Source organism: Charadrius vociferus, unplaced genomic scaffold (assembly GCF_000708025.1).
Source record: "Charadrius vociferus isolate BGI_N301 unplaced genomic scaffold, ASM70802v2 scaffold67, whole genome shotgun sequence".
NCBI lineage: Eukaryota > Metazoa > Chordata > Aves > Charadriiformes > Charadriidae > Charadrius > Charadrius vociferus.
The window spans coordinates 793,263-817,819 of record NW_009649485.1 but is presented as its reverse complement, the minus strand read 5'-3'; the positions used below and the strand labels follow the sequence as shown (position 1 = coordinate 817,819).

At 43.3% G+C, this 24,557-nt stretch overlaps 1 protein-coding gene across 1 annotated transcript in view; it reads right to left on the bottom strand.

The window, feature by feature from the left end:
- PHF2 (PHD finger protein 2) overlaps window positions 1–23,706 on the bottom strand; it is a 44,449-nt gene extending 20,743 nt beyond the window's left edge. The window contains exons 1-12 of the mRNA XM_009889947.1: window positions 23,617–23,706; window positions 22,942–23,084; window positions 20,011–20,096; window positions 14,721–14,835; window positions 11,750–11,910; window positions 9,315–9,456; window positions 6,368–6,554; window positions 5,616–5,778; window positions 4,068–4,155; window positions 3,327–3,433; window positions 2,047–2,138; window positions 555–644 (exon numbers count right to left, since the gene is read on the bottom strand). Of these exons, the coding sequence (XP_009888249.1) occupies window positions 555–644; window positions 2,047–2,138; window positions 3,327–3,433; window positions 4,068–4,155; window positions 5,616–5,778; window positions 6,368–6,554; window positions 9,315–9,456; window positions 11,750–11,910; window positions 14,721–14,835; window positions 20,011–20,096; window positions 22,942–23,084; window positions 23,617–23,706 (1,464 nt within the window). The remainder of the gene's footprint in view (window positions 1–554; window positions 645–2,046; window positions 2,139–3,326; window positions 3,434–4,067; window positions 4,156–5,615; window positions 5,779–6,367; window positions 6,555–9,314; window positions 9,457–11,749; window positions 11,911–14,720; window positions 14,836–20,010; window positions 20,097–22,941; window positions 23,085–23,616) is intronic.
- Between the last annotated feature and the right edge of the window lie 851 nt (window positions 23,707–24,557).

The following is a 24,557-nucleotide window of genomic DNA, read 5'->3' as shown; positions in this document are numbered from 1 at the left end:
GATGGGGAGGGGGAGGGGGGGTGGAGTGGGGTGGTGGTGTATAATTATTACCGCATTTCCTACAGTAACTGCCTAGAAGCCAGCCAAGAGCACAGCTTTCTGTTGGGACAATGTACAGAATAATATAGTCCTAAGCTCCGACAATGTCATAGATGAGACTGACGAATAGAAGGAAAAGGAGATACTACACAGGGAGCACAATCATAGGGATGGCAACAGCCTTCTTTGAGTTCTGTCATATTTTGGGGTAGGAAGTAGCTAAAGTGAAAGAGAAAATAAGGATGGAGAGGGGAGTGCGGCCAGCCCAGCTAGGAGAAGGTGGAGGAGGAAGGATGTAGGACAGGAAGACACAGCGTAAAGCTGAGAAGAAAGTAAACAGGAGCCCAGAATATGCAGCGACAGACCACAGACAAGAGCTTTGAGCAGTCCCCCTACTGTAAAACCTCACATGAATTCTTTTAATGAAGAAAGAGGGTAAAAAAGAGTCATACATTTTATAGCCTAGATTATTAGAAGACCCACAATACAGTTAATACAATGAAAACAGCACAAACCTCACTTAATCTTATTTCTTTGGCAAGGTCCTTGATAAGTTGTGCTGGTTTGAAGTTTTCTGGTAGCTCATCTTCATGCTCTGCTAGAGCCTAAAACAGAACAAAGCCAGACTGCTGCTTCTGTGCATGGTTTTTTTGCGAAAATATAAAAAAACACTCACTAAGTGAAACATCAATATTCCTATATACTGAAATCAATACTGACTGCCTCAGTAGTCCAAAAAAGGAAAAAATAGGCTTTTTTTTTCCCTTCTGGATGTTATTGTAAATAGTTGTCTTGTGAGAACAACAAAGTCAGGAGTCTTTTTCAGATTTTCACAACTGTAACATCACTTTGCTCACCCCCTTATAGGAGATTCTGTGAGAAATTCCTTTTCTACATCTACAAGGAGAGACTGCCTTAGGCTGCTGTCTTCAGAGAGTGTAACAAGCATATACCTTGTCAGCAGACCTGTTTGGGAGCTCCCCCCCAGGGACTAACAACATTCGCAGTCATGTGTCATGTTACAATATTCAAAGTTCAAATTTACCTAAATGCCAACACAGTCTCACTTCCTTTGACTCACTACTCATGTGCATGGCAAGTGGAAAAATACACAGGGGGACCTGGAAAAGGGAGCTTCCACACCAGCCAGTCCCTCTACAGGAAACCAGGGAGCAGTTCTGAATTCCGGCTCAAGCACTGGCTTTTTTGTAGTAGGGAGCAGCCAAGTCCCTGACTACATTTAAATCTGGGACAGCCACTTAACTGACCTAACTGTGTATGCAAGATTGTGTACTCAGCAGCTCATCCCTTCTTAAAATATCTGAAAGTCCTAAAGTTGCTGGTTTCCCCGTTCACGTCTTACAACTGAATGGCCTGTCTCCTGCAGCTAATTCCCCAAAACTTTCGGAGCAACACAAGCAAGAATAACACTTCTGAAATGACTGCAGCAGGAAATTCAGGCTGCAAAAATCGCTTTAAACCTTCTCTCCAGCCAATATGTATTTCCTGGCTCAATTAATGTGTTGATTTGCAGGAACTGGGCACCTTGTGCACACAAAAATGCAGGCGTTTTTCTAGGTCTCGCTCACAGACACAATCTCCACTTAATTGATTTGGCACACGAAAATGCTCAGAGCCAGGGAGAACATTCACAGTATCCTTTTGGCTGTGTGCAGAATTGACTCACCTGGTCTGGTGGGAGGTGGGTCTGCCCAGGGCAGGGAGTTGGAACTGGATGACCTTTAAGGTCCCTTCCAATCCAAACCATTCTATGATTCGATGACTTTTTTAATGCTCTGGTGGTACCTTTTTTCCCGCTGACCCCTCGTGTGGCACTATGGAATCCCAGCTATCGCCCGCCCTCCCTGTTCCCCCTGTCCCTTTTCTTTGGGCTTTTAGAATTAGCTGCTTTGCTATGGAGACATTATTTGTTTTGCATTTGCTCTCTGTTCCAGTGAGTGACAAACCTGAGGAACATACAACATCAGAACAGGCTGCTTCTCCTACCTGTTTTTTAGTCCATGACCTGAAAGCACCATTGAGAATTTTTGCTCCTTGGAGTAAATGAGCAGGAGGTTGTTGCCCAGCTTTATGCAAACCTAAGTAGAGGAAAAAAAACAATGCCATTCAAACACTGCTGGCTAAAGTTAGTTTACATAAAATCTTTTATTTGAAAAAGTTTAATTGTGAAAGTTGACTCTTTGAAAGTCGGCACCACAAATGAAACCCTATTGTAACTTGATGGTAATAAGGAGTATATTTACTGTGTCATAAATCCAACTCAGCCTTCCTACACTGTGCTCCTGTAAGTTATGTCTACACTGGCAATCCTTCCGGTTCCTTTCTTGGTCCCATACTCAAGCTAGCTTCCACGTTCATACATCCTAGGCTGTGGGAATAAAAAGGTATCGTCAGCGGTTCTTTTATTCTGACTGAAAAAGCAAGTACCAATATGTGGAAATAAAGGTTATACTGGGCAAAGCATTTCACTTCCACACGAGTACAAGCTGGCCTAAACTTTTCCCCTCATTCCAGTTTTTGTTCAGTCAAGCACAAGGGGCCCCTTCCAGGTGACACTCAGAGGGACCTTGCTTATTAATTAGACACATTTTTCTTGTTGTAAAAGAATCTGGTAGGTGTCTCCAGCCACGCTCTGTAATAAGCGAAATAGAGGTGAAGAGCAAAGTGAGACCGAATCTGTAAAGAACATACATCAAATCTGAAGGAATGTGATCTGTAAGATTTTGAATTTCACAGAAAACTTTGCTTTAATTCTCAGTGCTCCTGCTGGCCACATCTCTGATGTTCCTGTGGCCCCGTGTATATGCGACCTGCCCACACACTTCCAACAGGATCGGCAGAAGGATGGGAGAAGGAAGTGTTACTCTATGCCTTGGGCTGACAGAGCGTGTAGTTCATTAGGTTAACACAGGGAATGAATCCAGACTTGACAGGCAACCAAAAACTAAAAAAAAAATAATGCTACAACATTATTTGCCTCTGAGGCAACTTAAATACACGTTATAAAGAAGATGAAACCTTCCCTTAGGCACAGGTAAGAGGGACAGTTGAGGTCCTTCCCAGAACGAGATGGCAGGGTACTAAGGGGAGAGCTAGACCAGACCAGCATGTTCTGCTGGTACGTTAAAAGTAGTTTTCAAACACCAACAAGACTGCTTTTGGCCACCTGTCCATCTTCTATGTGATGTGTCAGCAGAAATTAAGAGTAACTATTTTCAGGTCCCCAAAACTAAGCAATTAAGGCAGGCAAAGAAACACAGTTTTACCTTTGAATGTCTCTAGTAGATGCTTTCCCATATACCAACATGCAGTTTCGAAGTTTGGAAACTGGGTCAGACTGACAATTTTCAATCGTCTTTCTACTTCATATGCCCTGCAAGACAAAGCCACATGAACTTAAAGCATAGCAGGTCACAAGTATGTTGCACAGTGACAAGTGCTGCTCGTAAATGCCTGAGGTTCATTTTGCAGTGCTTCATTTTGTTGTGCTGTTATCACACATTCTGGCATCAGACCAAAAGTGAAACACAAAAATAACCCTAGTAAGAAACTCTGCGCGGGAGATGTAAGATAGTTTTGTTGCGTTATTTGTCCAGCATCAGTAAAGAACTACTTGTATTGTCTTACACTGGGCAAAGAACTCAGCTGAGCAGACAGGAGCTTATCCAGAAGGAAAATGGCATGTTCTAGGGGAAAACTGACAGTTTTTAACCGTTCTTTCTTCAGGACTTGGCCACATCAACCCAAGCACTCTCATATCCTTCTTGGCCACATCAACCCAAGCACTCTCACAACCCATGCGCTATGCAATAGGTGCAAAGACAGCTTGGAATAACTCAGCACGGGAGAACGCGGTTGAAGGGGACAAATGTGGGTACACTTTCTAAAATTGCCCATTAGAGCTACATCAACCTCACTGCAAATGTAGGCTAATTAATAGGGGAGAAGATGGCCAATTTATCCAAAACTGAGCCTCTACCTAACTTTAGATTTTAAAGACACATTACCTCATCTGCATTTCAACACTTAGACTGTGTAGAAAATGTCCTGCAAAGGCCAGGCAGTCTACAGGTGTTAGAGTTGCATAAATCCAACCTAAAAGAGAAAGAGAACAGTCCTAAGGATAAAAACTGGAATCGCAGGAACAGAGACTTTATTCACAATGTGCTGTTTACACTTTGCTTAGCAACTTCCTTCCTAGGTACCAATACAGCTCTTAAGTCCAAGTCAGCAACCAGAACTGCATACGCTTTGAACAAAGTTGCACTGGCCCCTTGTTTGTTTTGCCCAATAAAGATCCAGCCTAGGAAGGTACTATGCGCCTCCGACTCCAAGTCCCAGGACTACCTTCAAAGGTGGCAGCCAGCAAAAGGGGACATATTGCTCACATTACTTTCTTGTTACTGTGAAAAGCAGCAGCAGCAGCTACATAATAGTACCTGTTTTCTCATCACGATAAAAATCTGTGACAGCTCCTGACACTAACTTTATTGCAGTGCCAGAAACAGGTGTTTTCCAAACACTTATTTTCATACAAAAACCTACTTAAATTACTGAATCGCTATAAATTGCTTGGTGTTTATTCCACCATCTGTTCCACATATGGTCATGAAAGAAGTACCTACTTTCCACTTTTTACAGTAAAAGTAGAATTCAAGTGTGTAAACATTCTGTGCAAGGATTATACTCACACACAGAGAAATGGCACTACTGGATGCTGCCTCCAAAACACAAGTACCAGTGCTGTTACTTACTCGTGCTGCCTGGAAGCCTCAACTCAGACTGTGCATCGTGTGGGCAGTGCATCATTTAAAGGCACATAGAGGGAGAGAAAATCCCTGTCCCAAAGAGATTACAGTTTCAATAGGTAACAGGGAGTGCTGGAAACAGCAATGCAAATGAGGAAAGAATTGTTCATGGTGAGAGGAAGGTGAGGGAGAGGGGCAGGAGTAGAACTGCATTCACTTAAAACTGTGCACTATGTGCTGATCAACTCCTTATCTTTATGAAGATCCTCCCAGGAACTGAGTAAAACAAAATCCACCATGCCTAACCTACAATCTATCAAGTAACCCATAAAAATCTGTGACACTCAGGCCTTCAGCCTCATGTGAAACCAGAAATGCACACTCATACTTGTGCAAGCACCTACAGTTCTTTAGTGTCACAGGGAATCAATGACCATAAGAAGGTTTTTGTGGGGAGTCATGGTCAGTGAATTCAATGTGAATTCTCTGTTAGATGACAAAAAGCACCTATGTCATGGTTGGATACAGAGAGAGAACTAATGAGTTACTGCAACAAAGCTAGACCAAGAGTGGAACACTCCACCGACTCGTATTTTTAAAAGAGTGCTAAAATATTGATAGAAAGCAGGAAAAGTTCTGATTTTTTTTTTTTTTTTCTGTAAGCATACGAAATTATACTTCTACTGAGAATTAGACTTCACACTTTGTCAGAGAAAGTGGTCAAATCACATCCCTCTAGTATTTTGGACATGCTATTTCAGCAGCTCTAAAACCAGCAGGAAACCTCACCTGCAACAGCCTGCTCACCTGATGGAATGAAGAGCGTCTGTCCTTGTTTAACTGTGCATTTGTAACATTTATCTACTTGGTCTGCAAAAAACATCTCACTGTGGTTTGCCGCCGATTGCCAGCGTTCATAAAGAGAAATATTTGCAGAGGCTGGTTTGATGAGATAAAATATCTTTTCTCCCTGAATTAGAAAATATAAAATTAGCAACAAGCAACCAAAGCAAGCACTGCTGCACTGGCACAGACTCATGCACACACACACAAGCGCACACAACTATTTATCTAAAAGAATATATAGCGTTACATATTTTAATACTATTGAAATAGAATTTACTCGTTGGCTTTGTAAAGAATGGCTGAAATAAATAAATCACTAGCTGATCACATTTACTCAGATTTGTGGGACGGATGTTGCAAAAAGTTTACAGCGCCAGATTCCATTATCCTGTGAAAGTAGGACATAATATCTTTCAGGTCTTAGGTGATGTACATGCAGAAGGCATTAAACAAATATTAAAATCCAAATACAGTGAAAACACGTGGACAACTTTCATGCTTCAAGTGGATTCCTCACTCCGCAGACCCTGGCACCACTGAGAGTGTACCCGCTTACAGCAGTTAAGTGTCTGAGTATTTCTTACAGCTACAACAGGATCGTGGGGAAAAAAAAACAACCGAGACCTGAATTTCTGAGAGAATTTTAGGATGGTCTTTGCATGTAAAATGTAGTTCATTACCAGATAATACACTGCCAAAACATGACCCCTGACCTTCAGCACATGGTACCATGCAGAAGCTCCTCCGGAATCTATGTGGAAATCCGTGTAGCTGTCCTTCACACAGATCAGGCAGTACTTCGTCACTTTTGGTTTAGCCAGAAGAGCATCATCAGGCCAATAGTTTTCCACCCAGGACAACTTCTTAACTATATCTGGAGGCTCTACAAAACTAGACATCCTTTACAGAGAGAATTGAAAAGAAACATGCATCTTTTTAATAAAGAGTCTTACAAAAGGACCCTAATAGAAGAAGCAGCGGAGCGTGACACTAACACTTGCGTGGCAATCTGGAGCAGCTCCTTACGTGCCAGTGGAACTGCTCTGCATGCAGAGAAATTGTGAAAACTGGTTACAGACAGAGATTTAAGACTTTTTAAGGATGATGACTTAGCAACAATACGTTGACTTCTTCCAGGAGCAGTATTTATGATCAAGTATATGCTGTTTGTATTTTTCCAGCCCCTGCCTCTTGCTGCGTGGGCTCAGTTATCAACAGTGCTGTTAGCACAGCCGCTTCTCCAGCCCCCTTCAGAAGAGGATGTGCAATGTGTGCTCTCTTACAATTTGCAAGTTAAGCTTAGTATTAAAAATCCTAATAACAATAACATTAATACTTAAACACTAAATAAGTCTTGATCTGATACTGACAATCACAATGAACTTTTTATTTAGACTGACTAAATTACATTAAAAGCTCAGAGGAAGGAAAAAGTCTAATTTGGGTTGACACTGTGAATATATTTAAAATAAAACATATATAATATTCATTTATATAATTTATACAGGTGAATATATTTATTTGCATTCAGCATGTATTCATATTGTATATATTTATTTTTATAATTTATGTAGTGTATCTATAATAAATATATAATAAATAATATATATCACAGCTAAGACAATGTAGTGGCATGATAAACACGTATTAAAAGTGCTGAATTTTATATCTAAATCGTCTAAAATTAGGACTAATATTTGCAGGGAGTGGAGGTTCACTGTTGGACACTCTAAAATATCAGGTCACTAAGCGTATCTGCACTTCAAACTAAAATTAAATGATCCCATGTGTCATTTATGCTCACTGTCAAACACCTGATAACAATAGCTCCCTTTAAAATGGCAGGGAAAGATGGAGCAGTGCATTCAATTAAAGTGTCACTGTCTATGTTAAGAAATAAAATATTTGCTAGTTAATGTCTAAATTAGCAGCGTATGAGTGACAGCTCCAGCAGTCCTGCAGAACAAAAGACCTCCCGTTATTCTGGGATAATGGCAGAAAGCTAAAAAAATCTCAACTGAAGATACTGGTAATCTTTGAAGCCTGTAATTACCAGAGATGCTTTCTGCAGAAATGGGTGTGCACTACTAAAACACTAACTGTAGGGCTAAAGGTAATGGCTTTTAAAAAAAATGAGCTTGTAATTGTTCAGCCTTCTTTTTTAAGGCTACGTTGTCTTCTTGCTGAAATGGAATGCTCTCTAAAACAGCCATTCTTTATTTTTATGTTGACACTCATCATCTTCTGTGTAGCGTTTGTATATAAAGAACTCCCTTCACTCTCTGACACTTCCCTTCTAGAAGTCTAGAAGGACTGCGAGAAATTATCTGCACAGTTGCATGAAGTTCCATAGATTATAGCTGCATCTGCCTACTTCTGGAATAGAAGCAGAGCTCAGGTGATGAATACAGCTATACAAAGCACAAAGCAGTAACTTGAATGCTTAGGCATTCACATCAGCTAATTATCCCATATCTGAAACAGAGAAAACATGAGGAGAATAGTAGGCTGTCGCTGAGGATGGGTGATGCCCACACAGCCAGCACCATTACCTCTGCCTCGCTGCACCACTAAAGCCCCTCAGCCTCAAATTCAGAGCTACTGCGCACCGTCACAGCCCCCAACTTCCCATTGAGAAGTCAGTGTTGCTCTAGTTCTGAACTGCTGTCATACACACTACAGGTTAACTCACCAAAGCACCGAAACTAAAACTGTAACGCATGGTATAGGATTAGAAAATTATAGACATTTCAAACTTGCCCTCATTCAAGGACATCCAGTGACAAGGGACGCTACCCCTAGAGCCACAGCTCATCTATTTACTTACTCTCCGCTACTTTAAACAGAGGATTTCAGTAAGCAGTATACAATGCACTCAGACCTGTGCTATACAAGTAGGATGCTCACCGCTGTACAACCCATTTTACAAAAGAATACTCTGAGGACGCTCGGAGATCACCGTAATTCTAGATCACCTTAAGCTGGAGGAAGGACTGTCACTGCCTTATTTCCATTGGGATTCCCATCTCACCAGAAAAGTAACATAGAATATTAAAAAATAAGAGCCCTTATGGCCATGTTCTCCCACATACAGTTTTATCATACCTCTGTGGTTCTCTCTGTCCTCCCGTCTTTGTCTTACCAGTATGTGTGAGGCTGTATCAAAGTACCTCTGAGCATACCAGGAACACACTACATTAGCATTCACCAGCAGGACAGGGCCGCGAATTCGCTCCTGGAGCATCTAGTATGCTCTAGTTACAAATCACTAGTATCTAGTTGCAAGGAATTAACTATACCTATACTACTAGAGTTAAAACAGAACTGAAAGGTGCCAAGATGTTCTGTTCTGGTATGTAAACACTGACGGCACATGCCTGCTGATGATGCGCGGGTGTGAATTACCTGGACAAACGCTGGCCCATTTAGTCCACCGGGTACCATTCTCCTCGTAAAGCAAATAGCAATTTCATTTCTATGTTTTGCCTGAACTGGCTGCACGTGGAGGACGGAGTGGAGAGCCAGAGCAATAAGAAGGCGCTACCCCATGGTTAAAGCAGTACCTCCTAACAAGGGAAGCAGTGGAGAAGGCAGAGGCTGTCCAAACTGCCCTTGCCATGTGTCCCGGACACTGCATGGTGCCACAGGCTGGACTCTCACCTTGTGTCGGAGAACTCCAGGTTGGTCACATTGAGGACCCTTTTCCTGTTTGTACTGTAGTAGTAATCCACAAATTCCTTGAGCTTCATCTTGCAGTCTTTCTGTTTGGTGACATCAGTGACATCAACACTCCTCTCTGGTCCTAAAAATTAATTCAATGACAAAGAGAGATTGAAAGGCAGCCTGACTCACCCCATTTTCTACGCTTGGGGGCCCGTCAACATTTCAAGAAACATCTCCATCTTTTGATGTTCTTATCTTCTTAGCCTTTGTATCTTCCCTGTCGTTTATGCACGTATAAAGGCCACGTATATACATAAAATGTGTATGCATAAAATGGTGAGTTTGTATTCGTGCCCCTGACATAATTATTTCTGTAGTTTTTATCTTAAAGGATTAATGTTATTTTGAGTCTATTCATTTCATTATGGATTTTATTTGTATGGCAGAAATCATATGCAAATACCTGCATATCCCCAGAGTAAGCCCTACCCACCATGCAGTACAAGTCTCACGATTGGAGACAGAGTGCAATACTGTACAGGATATCTTGTCAAACTGATTTCTCAAAATTGTAAGTTCTCTTATGCTCTATTTTAAATTTTTGCTTAGGAAATCTATAACCAAGGAGGAGTTTTGCAGTAACATTCCCATTTTTTTAACATGATATTTTGGGTTTGCCACAAAAACAATTGACTTTGTTATTTTACCCAAAATTACACCTATGAAATATCAATCCCCTCTGTATTAGAGTACAGAGAGTAAGTACTAGTACTTATTCTGCTAGTACTGCTAGTACTTACACATTACCTCTGACAGACCTTGTTGGATATAAATCTCCAGTGTTAACACTAACAGTATTAGTCAATTAGTGGAATTTAACACTGGGGACACCAAAGAGCACATGGAGAAAGTCAGAGCTTCAAAGAGGGCCCATGTCTAAGCACACTCTCTTATCCTTTCTGCAAGAAAAGCATCTCTCCAGTCTTTCTTCCGTCTAGTTTTAATTGGCCTTATTTTTCCTCTCCCAGCGTTTCATTCATAGCTTTTTTTCACATTAGGAGAGGAAAAAAAAAAAATCAATTTGTTTTTCATGAGAGGCCAGAACAGTAATGATGTATTTGGCAGTCTTGGTTGTGGCACTTTGTCCTCTGCTACTTACTTCAGATTGTTTCTAAAAGACATTCTAGGTCCAATGTAATAACCTACAAAACAGCGAGATAAATCCCTGCCTGGGAAATCTCGTTCAAGCGAACTAACCCCATGGAGGTTACACCAGGGCATATTTGTTCCGTCCACTTTCAAATCTGGTGCCAGCTCCAAACAAGTCGTGTTCTTCCCTCCAGCTTTTCAACTAACTATGCTGTCGGCAGGGTAGATTATTTCAGCTAGAGGCTGAAAGAAAGCCAGCAGATGCGTAAGGATCACCTAGGTCATACAAGAAAATCTGCTAAGTGTAGCAGATGGGCAAGGAAAATATGTTTCCCGTAGAAGAAAATCAGGGGTCTTGAATTCTCCTTTATTCATAGTTGTCTCACTGCACACAATCCCTGCAAAAGCAATACGTACAGTCAAGAAGCCCAGTGGCTGATGACAGCACCCTCCAGTCTGGGGAAGAGGTCAACGGCCTGGGAAGGGGTGTGGAGGAGGACGGGGTGGTTAGCAGACTTTGTAAGGAGATAAAGGGACCATGAAACGCAGACAGATACGCTGGAGCTGGAGTCATGGCTCCAAAAGGCCCATCAATGCCTTGCCAGAAGATTGGAAGGCGAGATAATCAGACAGAAAGTGACACAGAGGAGGGACGGAGCGTGAGAGGACAAGAGGCAAGATCACATGTGCTAAAGGAAGAAGGATGCAGAGACAAAACAAGCGACTTCAGAGCACTTCCACGGCTCCTGGCCAAGGTGTGTCTTCCAAGGTAGGATGATGTGATGACTTGTGAGAAGATGCAGTACAATACCCGGCTCAGGGTAGAGACAGGAGAATGCCCAAATGAATCCAAATGACCAGCAGCAATGAAAACAGCTCTCACTGACAGCAGTGCTTAGAAATGTACTCCCTTTGCAGAGCGGGAGTCTCACTCCAGTAATTCCTTCAATACAAAGTGAGATGGCAGTAATCAATTAAGACCTGGCCTGAAGAAACAATTTTTTGATACTACCATGACTGTTCCTTTTTATGCAGTGCTATGGAGCACAACGCAGCCTGGCTCAGGCTCACTGGAGGATACACAAGTTGGTACGAGAAACAAGAGTGAATTAATTGCTAATTACAAGCTGCCACTACATAACAAATACTGAAGTCAGCATAGCTCAAGACATAGACAATATTTTACAATATATTTTACATTTTTTAATACAAATACTGTATTTATTTTTTTAAAGCAGGTGAGCTCCAAACAGTACAATGCCATCTGCTTGTCAGATACCCACCGACATAGTTTTCAACGTCGCTGACGTAGAAGGTGGGTGCAGGTACGGACAAACCCAGGCCGTCCTTCTTTGGGACGAGGATGGGCTCTGCAAAGCCATTTTCTTCCAAATACTCTGTTGTTAGTTGGCTGCCTGGCACTTTCACGACTATATCTTCAGCACTGAAAGAGTAAGCACAGATTCAACAGTGAGATGCTTCCATGCAGAGTTTGGCATCTTCTGCATTTCACTACCGAAAGGAAAACATTATGAATAAGCAATTATATGTAAATTAGGTGGGCAAGACAAAAGCCAAAAAGCCATTTATTGCAAAGCACGCAGGGCACACTAAAATCATCCAGAATCGATTTACTCGAGCCTCATGCACCAACTACTGGAAACTACTAAAATAACAGCTTATGGAGAAAGATCGTTTCCCTCCACTATAGGGATCTGTTGAGTTACCAACAATCAATGGTAAAGAAATTAGCGTTAAACGTTTAGCTCTAATGAAGTCAAGATTAAAAACATTACATAATCTCAAATAAATTGCCCAGGAAATACTTTGCAAATAGTTTTTAAGTAGTTTTAAATCTTTCTGAAGTTTCTGGGAGGGCGTCAGAAGGCAGAAGGAAAGGGCAGCTTCATCAGACGACCGCTATTTGCACCCACAACTCGCAAGGGAAATTCAAATCCCATTCCTAGATATTTTCAAGAGTAAAACACTTCAAATTTGGAGTGAGAAGTGACCGTTTATGAACAACCATCAGCCCCAAAGGCACCCTGCTGCGGTGTGTGGTATGTCAGCCATGCTCCAAAACTGTCCAGCAGGCCGGGGCGAAGGATGCCGGTGGGAGGAACAGCAAAACCTTGAGGATTCACCCCAAAAAGCACTACCTTCCAACAAGGTTATGGCTAATTCATGACTCTCCTGCAGCAGTTCCGAACTACAGCTCATGTCTTCATACGGCCCCCAAAAATGGCGGGAAAGGGGAGAAGGTGGTGAGTGCCGCCATGGCGGCCAGCAGGCTCAGGCCTCACCGCCTTGGCTGCCCCGTAAAGCCCAACCTGCACAGAGCCCCCGAAACCCTTCGCTGTGGGGGCTTCTCTACCAGCACCTCCCCACAGGGGAAGCCCTGGACCCAGGGCCCACTCCGGCCACCCCAATGGGGTTTGAACCCTGGAGAACAAGATGGCTGGATGCAAGGAGGGATAAGCTATAGAAACCCAGCTTATTTCTGCCTCACCCCAGCCACAGTGCATCAGCAATGGCTGATCAAGAGGGAAATTTAATGAAAAATTATTTAAAAGAAGTGTGCTACATTTATGTGAGTGCTGGTATCGTATGCTGGCAATGTGCAAAGAACAAGGGTGGAGATTTTAAGGAGCAAGAAGCAAACCATGATTCACCCCTAAACCTCTGCACTTACGTTACGGTGCCCATATATATCTCACCTACTTGTTCAAGTCTGATTTGCTTCTATATGTGCCAACTTACATATAGTCGTAAAGAGAGATCATTACCAGAGCATCTAGTAATGATCATGCCAAAATGGAGAGTCTTGCACCTACCCTGAAGTACCTGAACCCTCAATTTAGTTATTATTACTACTACTATTGCTACTGTAACGGGGTTTTTTGCTATTAAACATTCAAGGAGCAGAATGACATGAATTATACTTTTTGCCTTTTTGCTCTCTTCGCTGTTCCTTCTGATCCGAGCTGCGCCAAGGGACTAACCGTGGGTTATAATTCATTCTCCTGCGCTATGAATCAGCAATGATCATTTCTGTCGCTGAACGGAAAACCCCATTTTCTGTTCATCACGTTCTGACTGACGAGCTTTGGGTTTTGTTCTGTGAACATCTGCAGATTTCATTCATTTTCTTCCAAAGAGAAAATTCTCAACAAGACTTGTTTTTACTAACGGCGCAAATGTAGATGTCAGAGGCCTGAAACTTGCAGACGCTCCTTCTCGCTACAGACCCTTCTTTCTCACAAACTTTAATTGGCAGCAGGATATTCTTATGTGCATGTTTATGTGAGAAACAAACAAAAACCTGGTCTGTATTTTTTTTTACAATTTGGGAGTGACTTGGAGCTACTGCATATGTGATGCAACCTCAGAGGCCACCCCAGGTTACTGAAATCATTCTGCCTCAGCCTTAAACTTTGTTTAAGAAATTAACTTTCCAAACTGGCAAATTACTCTGTATAAAAAAAGAAAAAACACCAGGGAAAAATACTGGGTCCTGAGTTCAGTGAAACACATCTTTAAGTGCTACATTCTGCAGAGGTATTTTCAGCCTTTTCCTCAACCAGTATCTGAAATTAAATGTGAAATTAAATTCGCCATAAAAAAGAAAGTTTTGTGTTTACCAAGTACACTTCACCAATCTCCAAGGATTCTTCTAAAAGAATTAGTCATTAATAATTAAGGATTTATTGGGATAAGGCCTACATTAAAGGACCAAAAGAAAATCATCACTCTTACAAATGGCTATGAAGCAGCCTAATAAAGTGTGGAACATGTCACCTAACAATTAGCACTATTCATTACCCCAAATAAGACAGCCTTTGTGACCGTAGCAACTGAGGATGCCATTGTTCTTTTCAAGATGGAGACAGACTTCAGCAAAACCATTGGTATTTTTGAGTACTGGATAATACTATGCAATAAATTGGCTGGTTTCTTATGCAAGCAAATGTTGCAGGGGCCAAAAGCGTTCTTGTTCTTGTCTTCACAAATACCAGCTTCTACAGAAGTTCACAGGAATGGGGCTCAATCAAGAGTAGATTTTAATATGGCTGCACAAATATAAAAAAGGGAAGAGTCTGGGCCATCTGCAATAAAACAGCACTCGTTTAAACTTCATCGCTCTGTACCATATAATGCTTTCAGCAGAGATCATCACCAGCTTCACAGGAACCTGGCTACTACATAATGCTCTACCCCACCAGCCCCGTCCGTGCGTGCAGCTCAACAACCCACCTTGGAAAAGTACGACTTCGAAGTTCCTTTATGAAGACTTGGCTCCCGTTCTGTACAGGTTTGACCTCTGTCGTCTGTCCAGTATCGTGTTTATGCCAATTTCTTTTCTTTTTCACTGAAAAAGAATGAATTGGACAGTACCGTATGTTAAGTAGAAGGTAATTGTTAAGACATTTGAAGGAAGGACAAACCTTCATTTCATTTCTTACGCGAGCAGAGAAGAGGGAACCCCTACTATGCTGCACTGCAAATTTGAATATTGCTCTCAGTTCACCATTAGACAATTATACTGTAGCCTGAAGATCTATTACATACCAAACAGTGTTCGTTTTGTAGCATAAGGGCAACCAGACGGATAATTACTGAGCTGCACAGCTACCGCAGGCTTTATGCAAACACAGGCTCTGGACGCTTTGTACTTGCCAGACTACACGCTTAATCCTTATCGTAAAACTCTTAGAAAGTCCCTTTTTTTGCCTTCTCAATATGCAGTATAGATCTTTAGGAATACATTTGTCATGAATTACCTTAGTCTAAAAGTCTGTCCAGCAGAGGCAGATTTGACATCAATTTTGATGGGCTTTGAATTACCCCCTGCACACACCATGCGCATCAAAAGGAAAAAGAAAAGAAAAAGATGCGAGGACATCACAAATGCAATTTTTAGAACTCCTCTTATTCCTAGGTTTTGAAAAGCGAGCCAGGCTGAGGCCTTAAGTCAATGACAGGAGACTGAAGGCCCCCCCGACTGCGCTCCCAGTGCGTGAGACACACAGGCAGGTTCATCATGGAAAAAGGATCAGCTGGAATAAGCACAAATAAGTAAGTCAAATGTCAACGCAGTTCTGCCTTGCCGCTTTGACAGCCAGATAGTGGAGAGCAAGAAAAACTGGTCCAGTTTTTTCTCTTAGTCAGCACTATCTCCCTCAGCTGCCTCCACAGCCCGTCCGGACATGCTCATTTTGGAAGTAAATTGGTTTTTGTTCCAAGTTTGTGTTCATACTATTTCAAGCCTCTGTTAGTAGAATTTTCGTATGCCACAGCTTTGTTTTATTTTTTGCCCTTGTTTTAAATCATGAAACTCAGTATTTTACCCCAAAATCAAGACGTCAGGCTTTTCTTACTGTTCCAAACGGCTAAGGGAGGAACCAGGCTCCTCAGTACCCACGCACAGACGGCGCTCTTTCCTCGCTCTTTGCACAGGCACATACACACAGACCCACATACTTTTTCATTAAGAAAGGAATCTGGCAGCCACAGCTATAAGACACAAGGTTCGGGAAAAGCTAACTTCATTTTCCCAACCACAACCCTGGAATAACTCAAGTAAAGACATCTCCCAACGAATCCATCCCAGGTTTTGCACAAAGCATGTTGGTTTTATTAGTTCCATGCAGCTCTCCAGCCTAGCTGGATATATTCATTAAAGCTGCTAGTTCTTTATCTTAATGACTCTCAGGCTTAGTGTATTAATTCAATGCTCCTGGTAACAAAGGAAACAAGCCCTCCATGAATGCCAAACCTTCCTCCTTTCCTTCCCTTTCCGATGACTGCCTCCTCCCCCTCTCAGCATATCCGAACTGACACTGGGACTCTTCGCACAAGTCCCAGTGAAACAGGTGTCGCTTGCCACAGTGAAAATTAAAGAGCTTATCATATTAGCATGTTCTTCTATTACATTGCAGATAGCGTGGAGCGTGGCGAAATAAAGGCGGCAAATCAGTGCTGAATTAAGAAATTCACTGCAACTCTTCAAAAAGCAGCGGGGAGTTATTTCCCTCAGCACTGAGCGCTGGCAAGCATCCACCTCTCGCATCCACCTCCCCCGTCCCCCTCAACTGTCCACCTCTCCCATCTACCTCTCCCGTCCACCTCTCCCACCCACCTCTGGTCCACCTCTCACGTCCACCTCTCACATCTGCCTCTCCTGTCCACCTCTCCTGTCCACCTCTTGCACCCACCTCTCCCGTGCACCTCTCCCATCCACTCCTCGCGCAGGGGCCACAAAGATGCCTCGGCCGCCAGCACTCTCCCCAGGAGTTGCCACCTCCTGGATGGCAGCAAGCCGGCTGCTGTAGTCCATTATACTACCTCAAAAAAATGACATTTGGCCCATTTTCAGCCATTCTGTTTATGTTTCATCTTTACCATGAACACCACAGCAAGGATTAAAGGCCCATTAACATGTGCAACAAATACTACCTGAGGCCAGAAAGGCCACTTTTTCTTAAATGATTACAGATTTCTTGTTCTGTAGAACTCTCTGATCCAAATTGGACCATTGGAAAGTATAACCCGCTCTTTCTACAGAAAACTCTCCAGAGGAAAAAGGAAATGTATTTTTATGAAAACTGTACCTTGAAATGAATAATTCTAGACTTCAAAGGTATACTTATATTATTTCAAAGGTATTTATGAAGAAGGGATACCTAGAAACACCCTGTTAGTCCTCTATTGATTTATATTAAAGTTTGTAACTACTTAAAACCAGTTTCAGCCTGCCTTTGGTTTGCTTGCATTTATGTAACTTCACCCATTCCAAAGAATTTCTCCTGATTTTCACTGCTGCAAATGAGAGAGCAATCAAACCGAACAGTTCAGACCACGTGACGAAACTGAGTCAAGTCTGCCCAAACAAAGCACTTGCATTTTATTTAAATGATGTCAGAAAATTTGGTGTGATTGTGCATAAGTTTTCCCAAAGAGGAGTCCCTACAAATTTCATTAAATCAAAATGGTTTAGGATGTCATATGACGGGAAGCAATCTTCTGAAATAGTAGCCACTAAGCCGCATTGGTAAAGTGGAAAAATGTAAGAAGAGGAAAACGATTTTTAAATTTGACATCTGGAAAACATATATTGCGGAATGTGTGCTCCAGAAATACACATATATTTTTAAATCCAGACGAGTTGCATAACAGACAATTGGTGTCTGTGTTTCCCTTTGCTAATCTTGCAATAATTAAATCCTGCCAGTGAACGACTGGCTCTGGCACAACACTTACTCATTTATTTCAAAACCGATACTTCTAGATAACCAGTTTAAATATAGACTGTAACAATTAATAACCAAGGGGAGCGATCATCTCACAGAAGTCCCCGCAGAGCCCGAGCGCTGTGCAGCAGGACGCCCTGCATACAAATGCCTGACGGAATGAATGTGCTCAGCCAAGCTGTTCCTGCCTTCGTTTAATCGGTCGTTTAACTCTCCTGGCCTGTTGCACTCCGCAAGGAGGGGCTACAGGATAACAGCCTCATTTTTCAACAGGATCCACGATTCCATGAGTTAACAGTGAAAACGGCTGGAGAACCTGTCATCTCGCACTTCACCAAAACTCAAGGTAAGGTTATCAATAACCAACGTTTCAATGTTCCCCAAATGTTTACACTCGACCACTTTGACAATCGGTCTTGTACGTAGTTAAACTTTCTGCAACGCATTTGAAGGGACAAAAGTATTGCTCCACTGCAGAATTATATAATGTTCTGTCTCCCGACCGCACTGATAACCTCATACGTTGATGAGACCAGAACGAGCGACAGCACTCCGCAAGCACGTTCTGCCATGCTGCATGATGCAGACTGAGGGACGTACTGCCAACTCGCATTTTTATTTGCATAAAAACAACTGGATAGCCAAAAACCTTCTTTAAAGCATCAGAAAATCATCGTCTATTCAACTCTCCTCATCTTAACTGGCAAATTAAACCTGTAATCTTTTTATCGAAACTGCCATTTCTTCAATTCTAAGATTATGCACCACAGTTTTTATGGAATTGATATTTAGTTCCTGTTTATCGACTTTTGCTGCTTCTGATTTTTTTCCCCTCGCACTGAAAAATAGGTGCCTTTCATCATTCATAATTCAAAGCAAAGTGAAAGAAATCAAAGCAGCAGACGCCTCACAAAACTCACAGAGGCGAGAAATAGTGTGCTGCTCCTTCTATACTGGGTCAGTACCAGCCTGGGAGTCTCTGCAGTCACAGCCCCCTCTTCAACCCAACCCATTCTAACACCAAATTGTTCACTCGAAGATGATTTGCAGTTATTTGTTTGACCAATTTCCAGTGCGTTTGTCAGAAATCTTCCAGCAAAACATTAGAAAGGCTGACTCTTTAAATCAAAACATTTTGTGGGGACATACTGATTTTGTTAAGTCTTTCAGAACAAGCCTCCCAAGGGCTTTTTTGCCAGCTTGACCAATTTGTGGGTGCCCTGCTTGGGCCAAAGTTGTTAGCAGACCATCTGGGAGACGGGAACAGCTGCAGGTCATTCAGGTTCATGCTTGATTTTGAAAAAATTCCCATTTTTACCCCCAAAAAGAACATTTCAGACTCCTCCCCTTTCTCCATAGAAATTTTTTAAACTTTAACTTTAAAAGTTAAAGTGCAGAAATAATTGCTTGCTTTTAAAATTACAGAATTTTTAACACAGTAGAAGTCAGTTTCCAGGCATCTCTGGTTTTGCACTGAAAAAGGAACGTTATGATTCCTCCGGCTCCTGGGAGATGAGCACAGAGCTCTTCCTCTGTGTGCTGCGGTAAGGTTGCAAAGCAGTGAGAACCTCCGCATCATTGTTGCTTATTTACAATAAATGGCTTTCAAGTAAAGCATTTCATCTTTTACAGGGATTGGTTTCTTTTCTTTCTTTTTTTTTTTTCCATTGTATAATAGCAAGAATTTGTGAATTCATCTGACCAAAGCAAACACATCCTACATTTCTTTCCCAGACAAAACTCCCACTGAGATCAACTGTCACTTTTACTCAGGAGAACATTTTCCTGTGAAAGAACTGCAAGAATTGGCACCCTCGGTGCATCCTGCAATTTTGACTGCCACTGAAATCGCTACAGTTTTATATCCAGGCCAAGCGTAACATACTGTTTCTTACTCTTCTCATCCAAAGACGAAAAACACCATGTAGTTTCCAAAATTCACTGTATTAGAACTAGCTGTCTCTGGAGGATTTTTCTAGCCCACGGGACTAAGCGCCTTCACAGTTGTTAATTCTGTGCGAGGAAGGGAGCAGTGTTTTCATTGCCGGCACTGGGGACCGAAGCTGGTAAGGTGCCTGGCATCAGCTCACGCACACTGCCCAAGGCTGGGCCGGGAGCTGCACCCAAAGCTCCACAATCCACTTCATGGTTTGAATTCTAATAGTTATGACACGTGATATTTTGGTGTGCCTTCTTGTAATGGAAAGGAAAAAAAAAAAAAAAAAGCAGCTTCTTTTGTTTAACCATACAGAATCTGCTCTGTATCTGAGGACCAGCTGTGCAAGTATACTTACAAGTAGACTTTCCGTGGGTTTTCTCACAATTTGGACAATGATAGATGTCGATGTCTGGTGCCTCTTCTTCTTCAACACCCACACAGCTGGAAAACATGAAGGCAAATATTGCATTAGCTCGAGTCCATCTCCAAAAATGCAAGCATGCAGTTAATAATGAAAAAATCCAAACCCCAATAAGCCACGCATTTACTACGCAGCTATACCGACTGCTAATGGCTAAACCAAAGCAAAGCTTAGGTGCCTTTTACACTAGTACAGTCAGACTGGATTTTTTGCAGCCTACATTCCTGATGTGGTGCTTAAAAACGTGTCAGCCAGAAGCCCGCTACCACGCACCATGGACCCCCATTAAATGGTGGCAGAGAGTCCCAAAGATTATTTTTTTCCCCAGGAAGACCATTTTGTATCTACCCAGAGTTCTCCAAGCACCATCCCACATAAACCTAATTAACAAAACGCATCTTCTTTACTGAGCATGTATGGACAGCTGCTAGGGACCAGAGTAATCTTGGCAAGCTATACCATACGCAAGACTTCTATAGGTTCCATCTCTATTACGATATATGAAGACGAGGAGGAAAAGAAGACACACAGCACTTCAGGCTGCCAAGAAGATGGGTTGTATCATGGCAGCTGCTTAGAACACCCACCGAGATTCTTTTTGGATGGCACAACATATGCAAGAACACAGCGCAGCCTGCGGGCATGCCGCGTGAATGCAATCCACTGGCTGCACACAGCGCTGGGGAAAAACAAAACCAAACTGCAAAGGAATTAAGTGCCCAAGATAAGAAATTGTTGCGCAGTCGGAGCGCCGAGCAGCCAGCCAAACACCCCAACTCCAGAATGGCACCATTCCTTCTGACGGAGGGCAAGCAAACAGGATTCTGCTCCTGCTTGCTTGCTGTGAAGCTGCCCATGCTGCAAGGCGCGTTTGCAACACAGAAAAAAGGAGTTTGAGCTTGGTGCTGTGAGCTATGGCCCTCCTACCATGGCTCCGTGAGAGCTCAGCTAGGCAAGAGGAGCCACAAGAGGCAACAAAGGTAGCTTCACCTTAGCCACCTGTGCAAACAAGGCCAGATCACACCACGATAAGAGCACTCTTGGGAGTTCCTCTACTTCACAGCCTGAAATGCCTTCTCAGTGCTCTTCAGTTAGCACAAAAACACCAATACAGCTCTTCTGCTAGAGAAAGGGCTTGGGCACGGCCCATGGCAATGCTACCTCCATTCATATGGCAATGCCATCTCCATTCATACAGCAGCATTCAGCCTCCTTACAGTGCAGACCAACGATCAGTGCAGGAAGACGGATTCAGAGGTTTTTAGCGGCTGGCTCTGACCCATAGGAAGCAGAGAAGATGCCTGGTCCTCTCCCACAGGCAAGGCAACAGGCTGGCCAGTTCTGTTAAGCGACTTACAGAATGTCCCAAACCATTCTCACTGTGCTCAAGCTCTTTAGGACAATACCGCAGTGTCCAAAACTACAAACAAGCTAAATAATTAGAGAAATTCATGTAGGTTGGACACACCAGTAATCGCTAAACGTGATGGTCTCGATGTAGGAAGGCCCTAAACTGCTGGTTGCTGGCAGACGGGAAGGTTTTGGGACAAAGAAAGGACAACGCATGGGCACACGTGCCCACCTCTTCGATGCCTTTTTAAGCCTTGCAGGTCCCCGCTGCTAAGAACCAGCTCCCTGGCTCCACAGAGCTCGCAGCCCTCGATGACCTTGGTGGGGAGCGCGCAGGTATGCGGGTGCATACGGTGTACGTGAGCACACACGCAAACACCCGCATGCACCAGGCAGGAGGAGTAACTGCTCAAATACACAACGGGGGGTTGAAACCACTTTTGAATCCACAGCACACGGTGACGTGTAACTGTGAGCATCCTGATCACAAAACACCGATCTACTCGCTTTTAGAAAAGAGCATCAACAAACCCCATATTGAGTCCACAACCAAGGTGGGAAAAGCCAACCCGGCTAAGATATGGAAAGAAATCTTTTTTACAACCGTTTTAAATGTTTTGTCAAAATAAGATTCTGCCAGAAACCTTTGGGGATATCATCCTGTTGCAGCCACCAGTGTGCATACAGAACCCAGCTCCCTCCAAAGCAAATTGTCCAGGGGGAAAGCCAGAGAAATGCTCGTTTTTGTGAGTTCGGGCTGTGAACAGGCTGGTAAACAGGACATTACTTCTGAATTGTGTAAAAGCAACTGCAGATTTGGCTGTTTGTTGGGGTTTTTTATTATTAAACAGCTACTTGAAAAAATACCAAATTATCGGATCTCCCTGGGCAGACAGCATGGAAAACTGAAGAGTAAGTCTGCAGACAGGAAAAATCATCACAACAATCCAGTCCTCAGAGTCAAGTACGTACAGGCAGTAAAAGACCAGATTAAGCAGTAGAAAATTTAAACAAACCCTGGCAGATTAGAGCAAGCATAAGAGAATGTAGAGGATTCTCCTACCCATAAAGCTGCGTCAGCTGCTTATGCCACTGGAATCAGCTTGTTAAGCTTAGCAAAGGTATGGATTAGGCTCTGTACAAGGGCTTGAAAAGTCTATATTTAGCTAAACTAAGGAGATGAGACCCTTGGGCGCTCTGCATGGATTGCTACGGGAGAAGGTAGGAAAAGCCACCGCACTGGGCGAAGGCTTCAGTGTGGTGGGAGCTATTGTTCTGAGAGCAAGTGAAAATATTTAACCAGAACAAAATGGAGAAGTAAAAATAACTGACCTCAAACTCAAACGGTCCTTGAAAATACACAGTCAACTTTTCCAACTACAACATGGCTTTTGAACAAGGTTTGGCCACTTACAGGTACTCGTAGGCAGATCCCACTATCCTCACTGTACGTGGAATTGCCAGTAAACTCTCCCAAGAAGTCACCCTATTAAAATGTCTCCAGTGATCTCTAACCAAAATATGAACCGGTGCCAGTTTGTGCCCCTTTTCTCCACGAACAGCGCTTGACTCGCCAGGCATTTCCACCAGCGGAACTGTTTGTGGGCTTTCACGTGAATATAGGCATACAACATTGAATTGCCATCATTAAAGACAGACTGGCAGAGACAACCCCTTGAGAACATTTGTGCCAGAAGAGGAACAAGCATGTCCTGCTGGGTGTGTTGGGGTTTATGTGGCAAGGTTTTGGTAGCGGGGGCGGGGGGCATCAGCTCCACAGCAGTGATCTACCCTTGGGTCGGTCTCCAGAGCATTTGCACGGGTGAAGGAGAACCAGAAGACTGCCCGCCTTGGCAGAAGTGAGTGCGGAGTCCTGAAGCTGTCTCCCGCCTAATTTACAAATGTATTTTTTTCTCAGAGTGGTTAATTAACAATAGAATAGAATCAAAGCATTTCTCTAGCTGAAGAAAACCAAGTCATCTATGGGAACTGAACAGTGCTGTCCTCCCCCTCAATCCCCCAAATTTGAGCACAAATGGTGCTTTGTGTTTTGCATCTTTTCTTTTTTTTTTTTTTCTCATGAGAACGCTCCACTCCGGTCCCTCCAGTTTCTTTTTTCATCCTCATTTGCCTGAGAGAAACACAAACAGAAAACAGACTCGAGCCAAGTGTTTGAGCCACGACACAGACCGGGCAGGTTGCGTCCGACAGCGCAGGATGACGGGCGGCGCGCTTGGGAGCAGCCTCCAGCTGCTGGTCCCGCTCCAGCCAGCCCCACATCGAGCTGTCAATACCAGCCCTGGACACCTTACCAGCAACAGAGAAGGGCCGGAAAAAGCTCTCAGTAGCACTTTTCTGTGATTATTCAGATTCACTGATGAGATAAAAACGGACAGAAGAGGTTCAGCAAAGGAGCACTGGTACGGCAGAAGGCTGGGCAGGGAGCAGAGAGCCCAGCGATGGGAGGCAGAGCTGGAAGCAGCCTCACGAACAACAGCAGGAGCACATTTATTTGCTTCATTTCTGCCAGCAGTCCAAGAACGCGTTTCACAAAGCCCACAGACCACCCACCCCCCCCAAACCAGTGTGCTAACATCCCACCAAAATCCCGCTCCACTGCAAGAACTCACAAATCGCGTAGCGCAGCACTGACATCTGCGACAGAGCTGGCTAAAGACATCCTCCCAGTCGCACAGCGAGGGGACCTCACGGATGCTGGTGATTCCCTACAAGGAGGTGTGCGCAGGTACAAAGTGGGTGTCCTCCAGTGAAGTATTTAGAGATGTCCCTGGATGTCTGTGAATTATCTCCAGCTGCTGCTTTTTAACTGTGCGACAATTCAGGCATTTGGCAGGACCAAACACGTTCTTCTTGGGGAAAACACCAGGTTCCCAAAGCAAATTACAAGGAGAAAATTTTTCCTTGGTGAAGGAAGCAAGGAAAGCAAACTCCCCCCAGACATCCTGCAAAGCCCCGCGCTCACGGGCCCATCGGTGTTAACGCCTGAGAGACTGCAGCCGTGACACGGCCATTGGGAGCTGGGGATGGAGCCCATGTGGAGGGTAGGGATGCAGGACGCAGGAGCATCAGCCCTGCGGTGGCAGCCAGCACCCATCTCTCTACCTATAGAA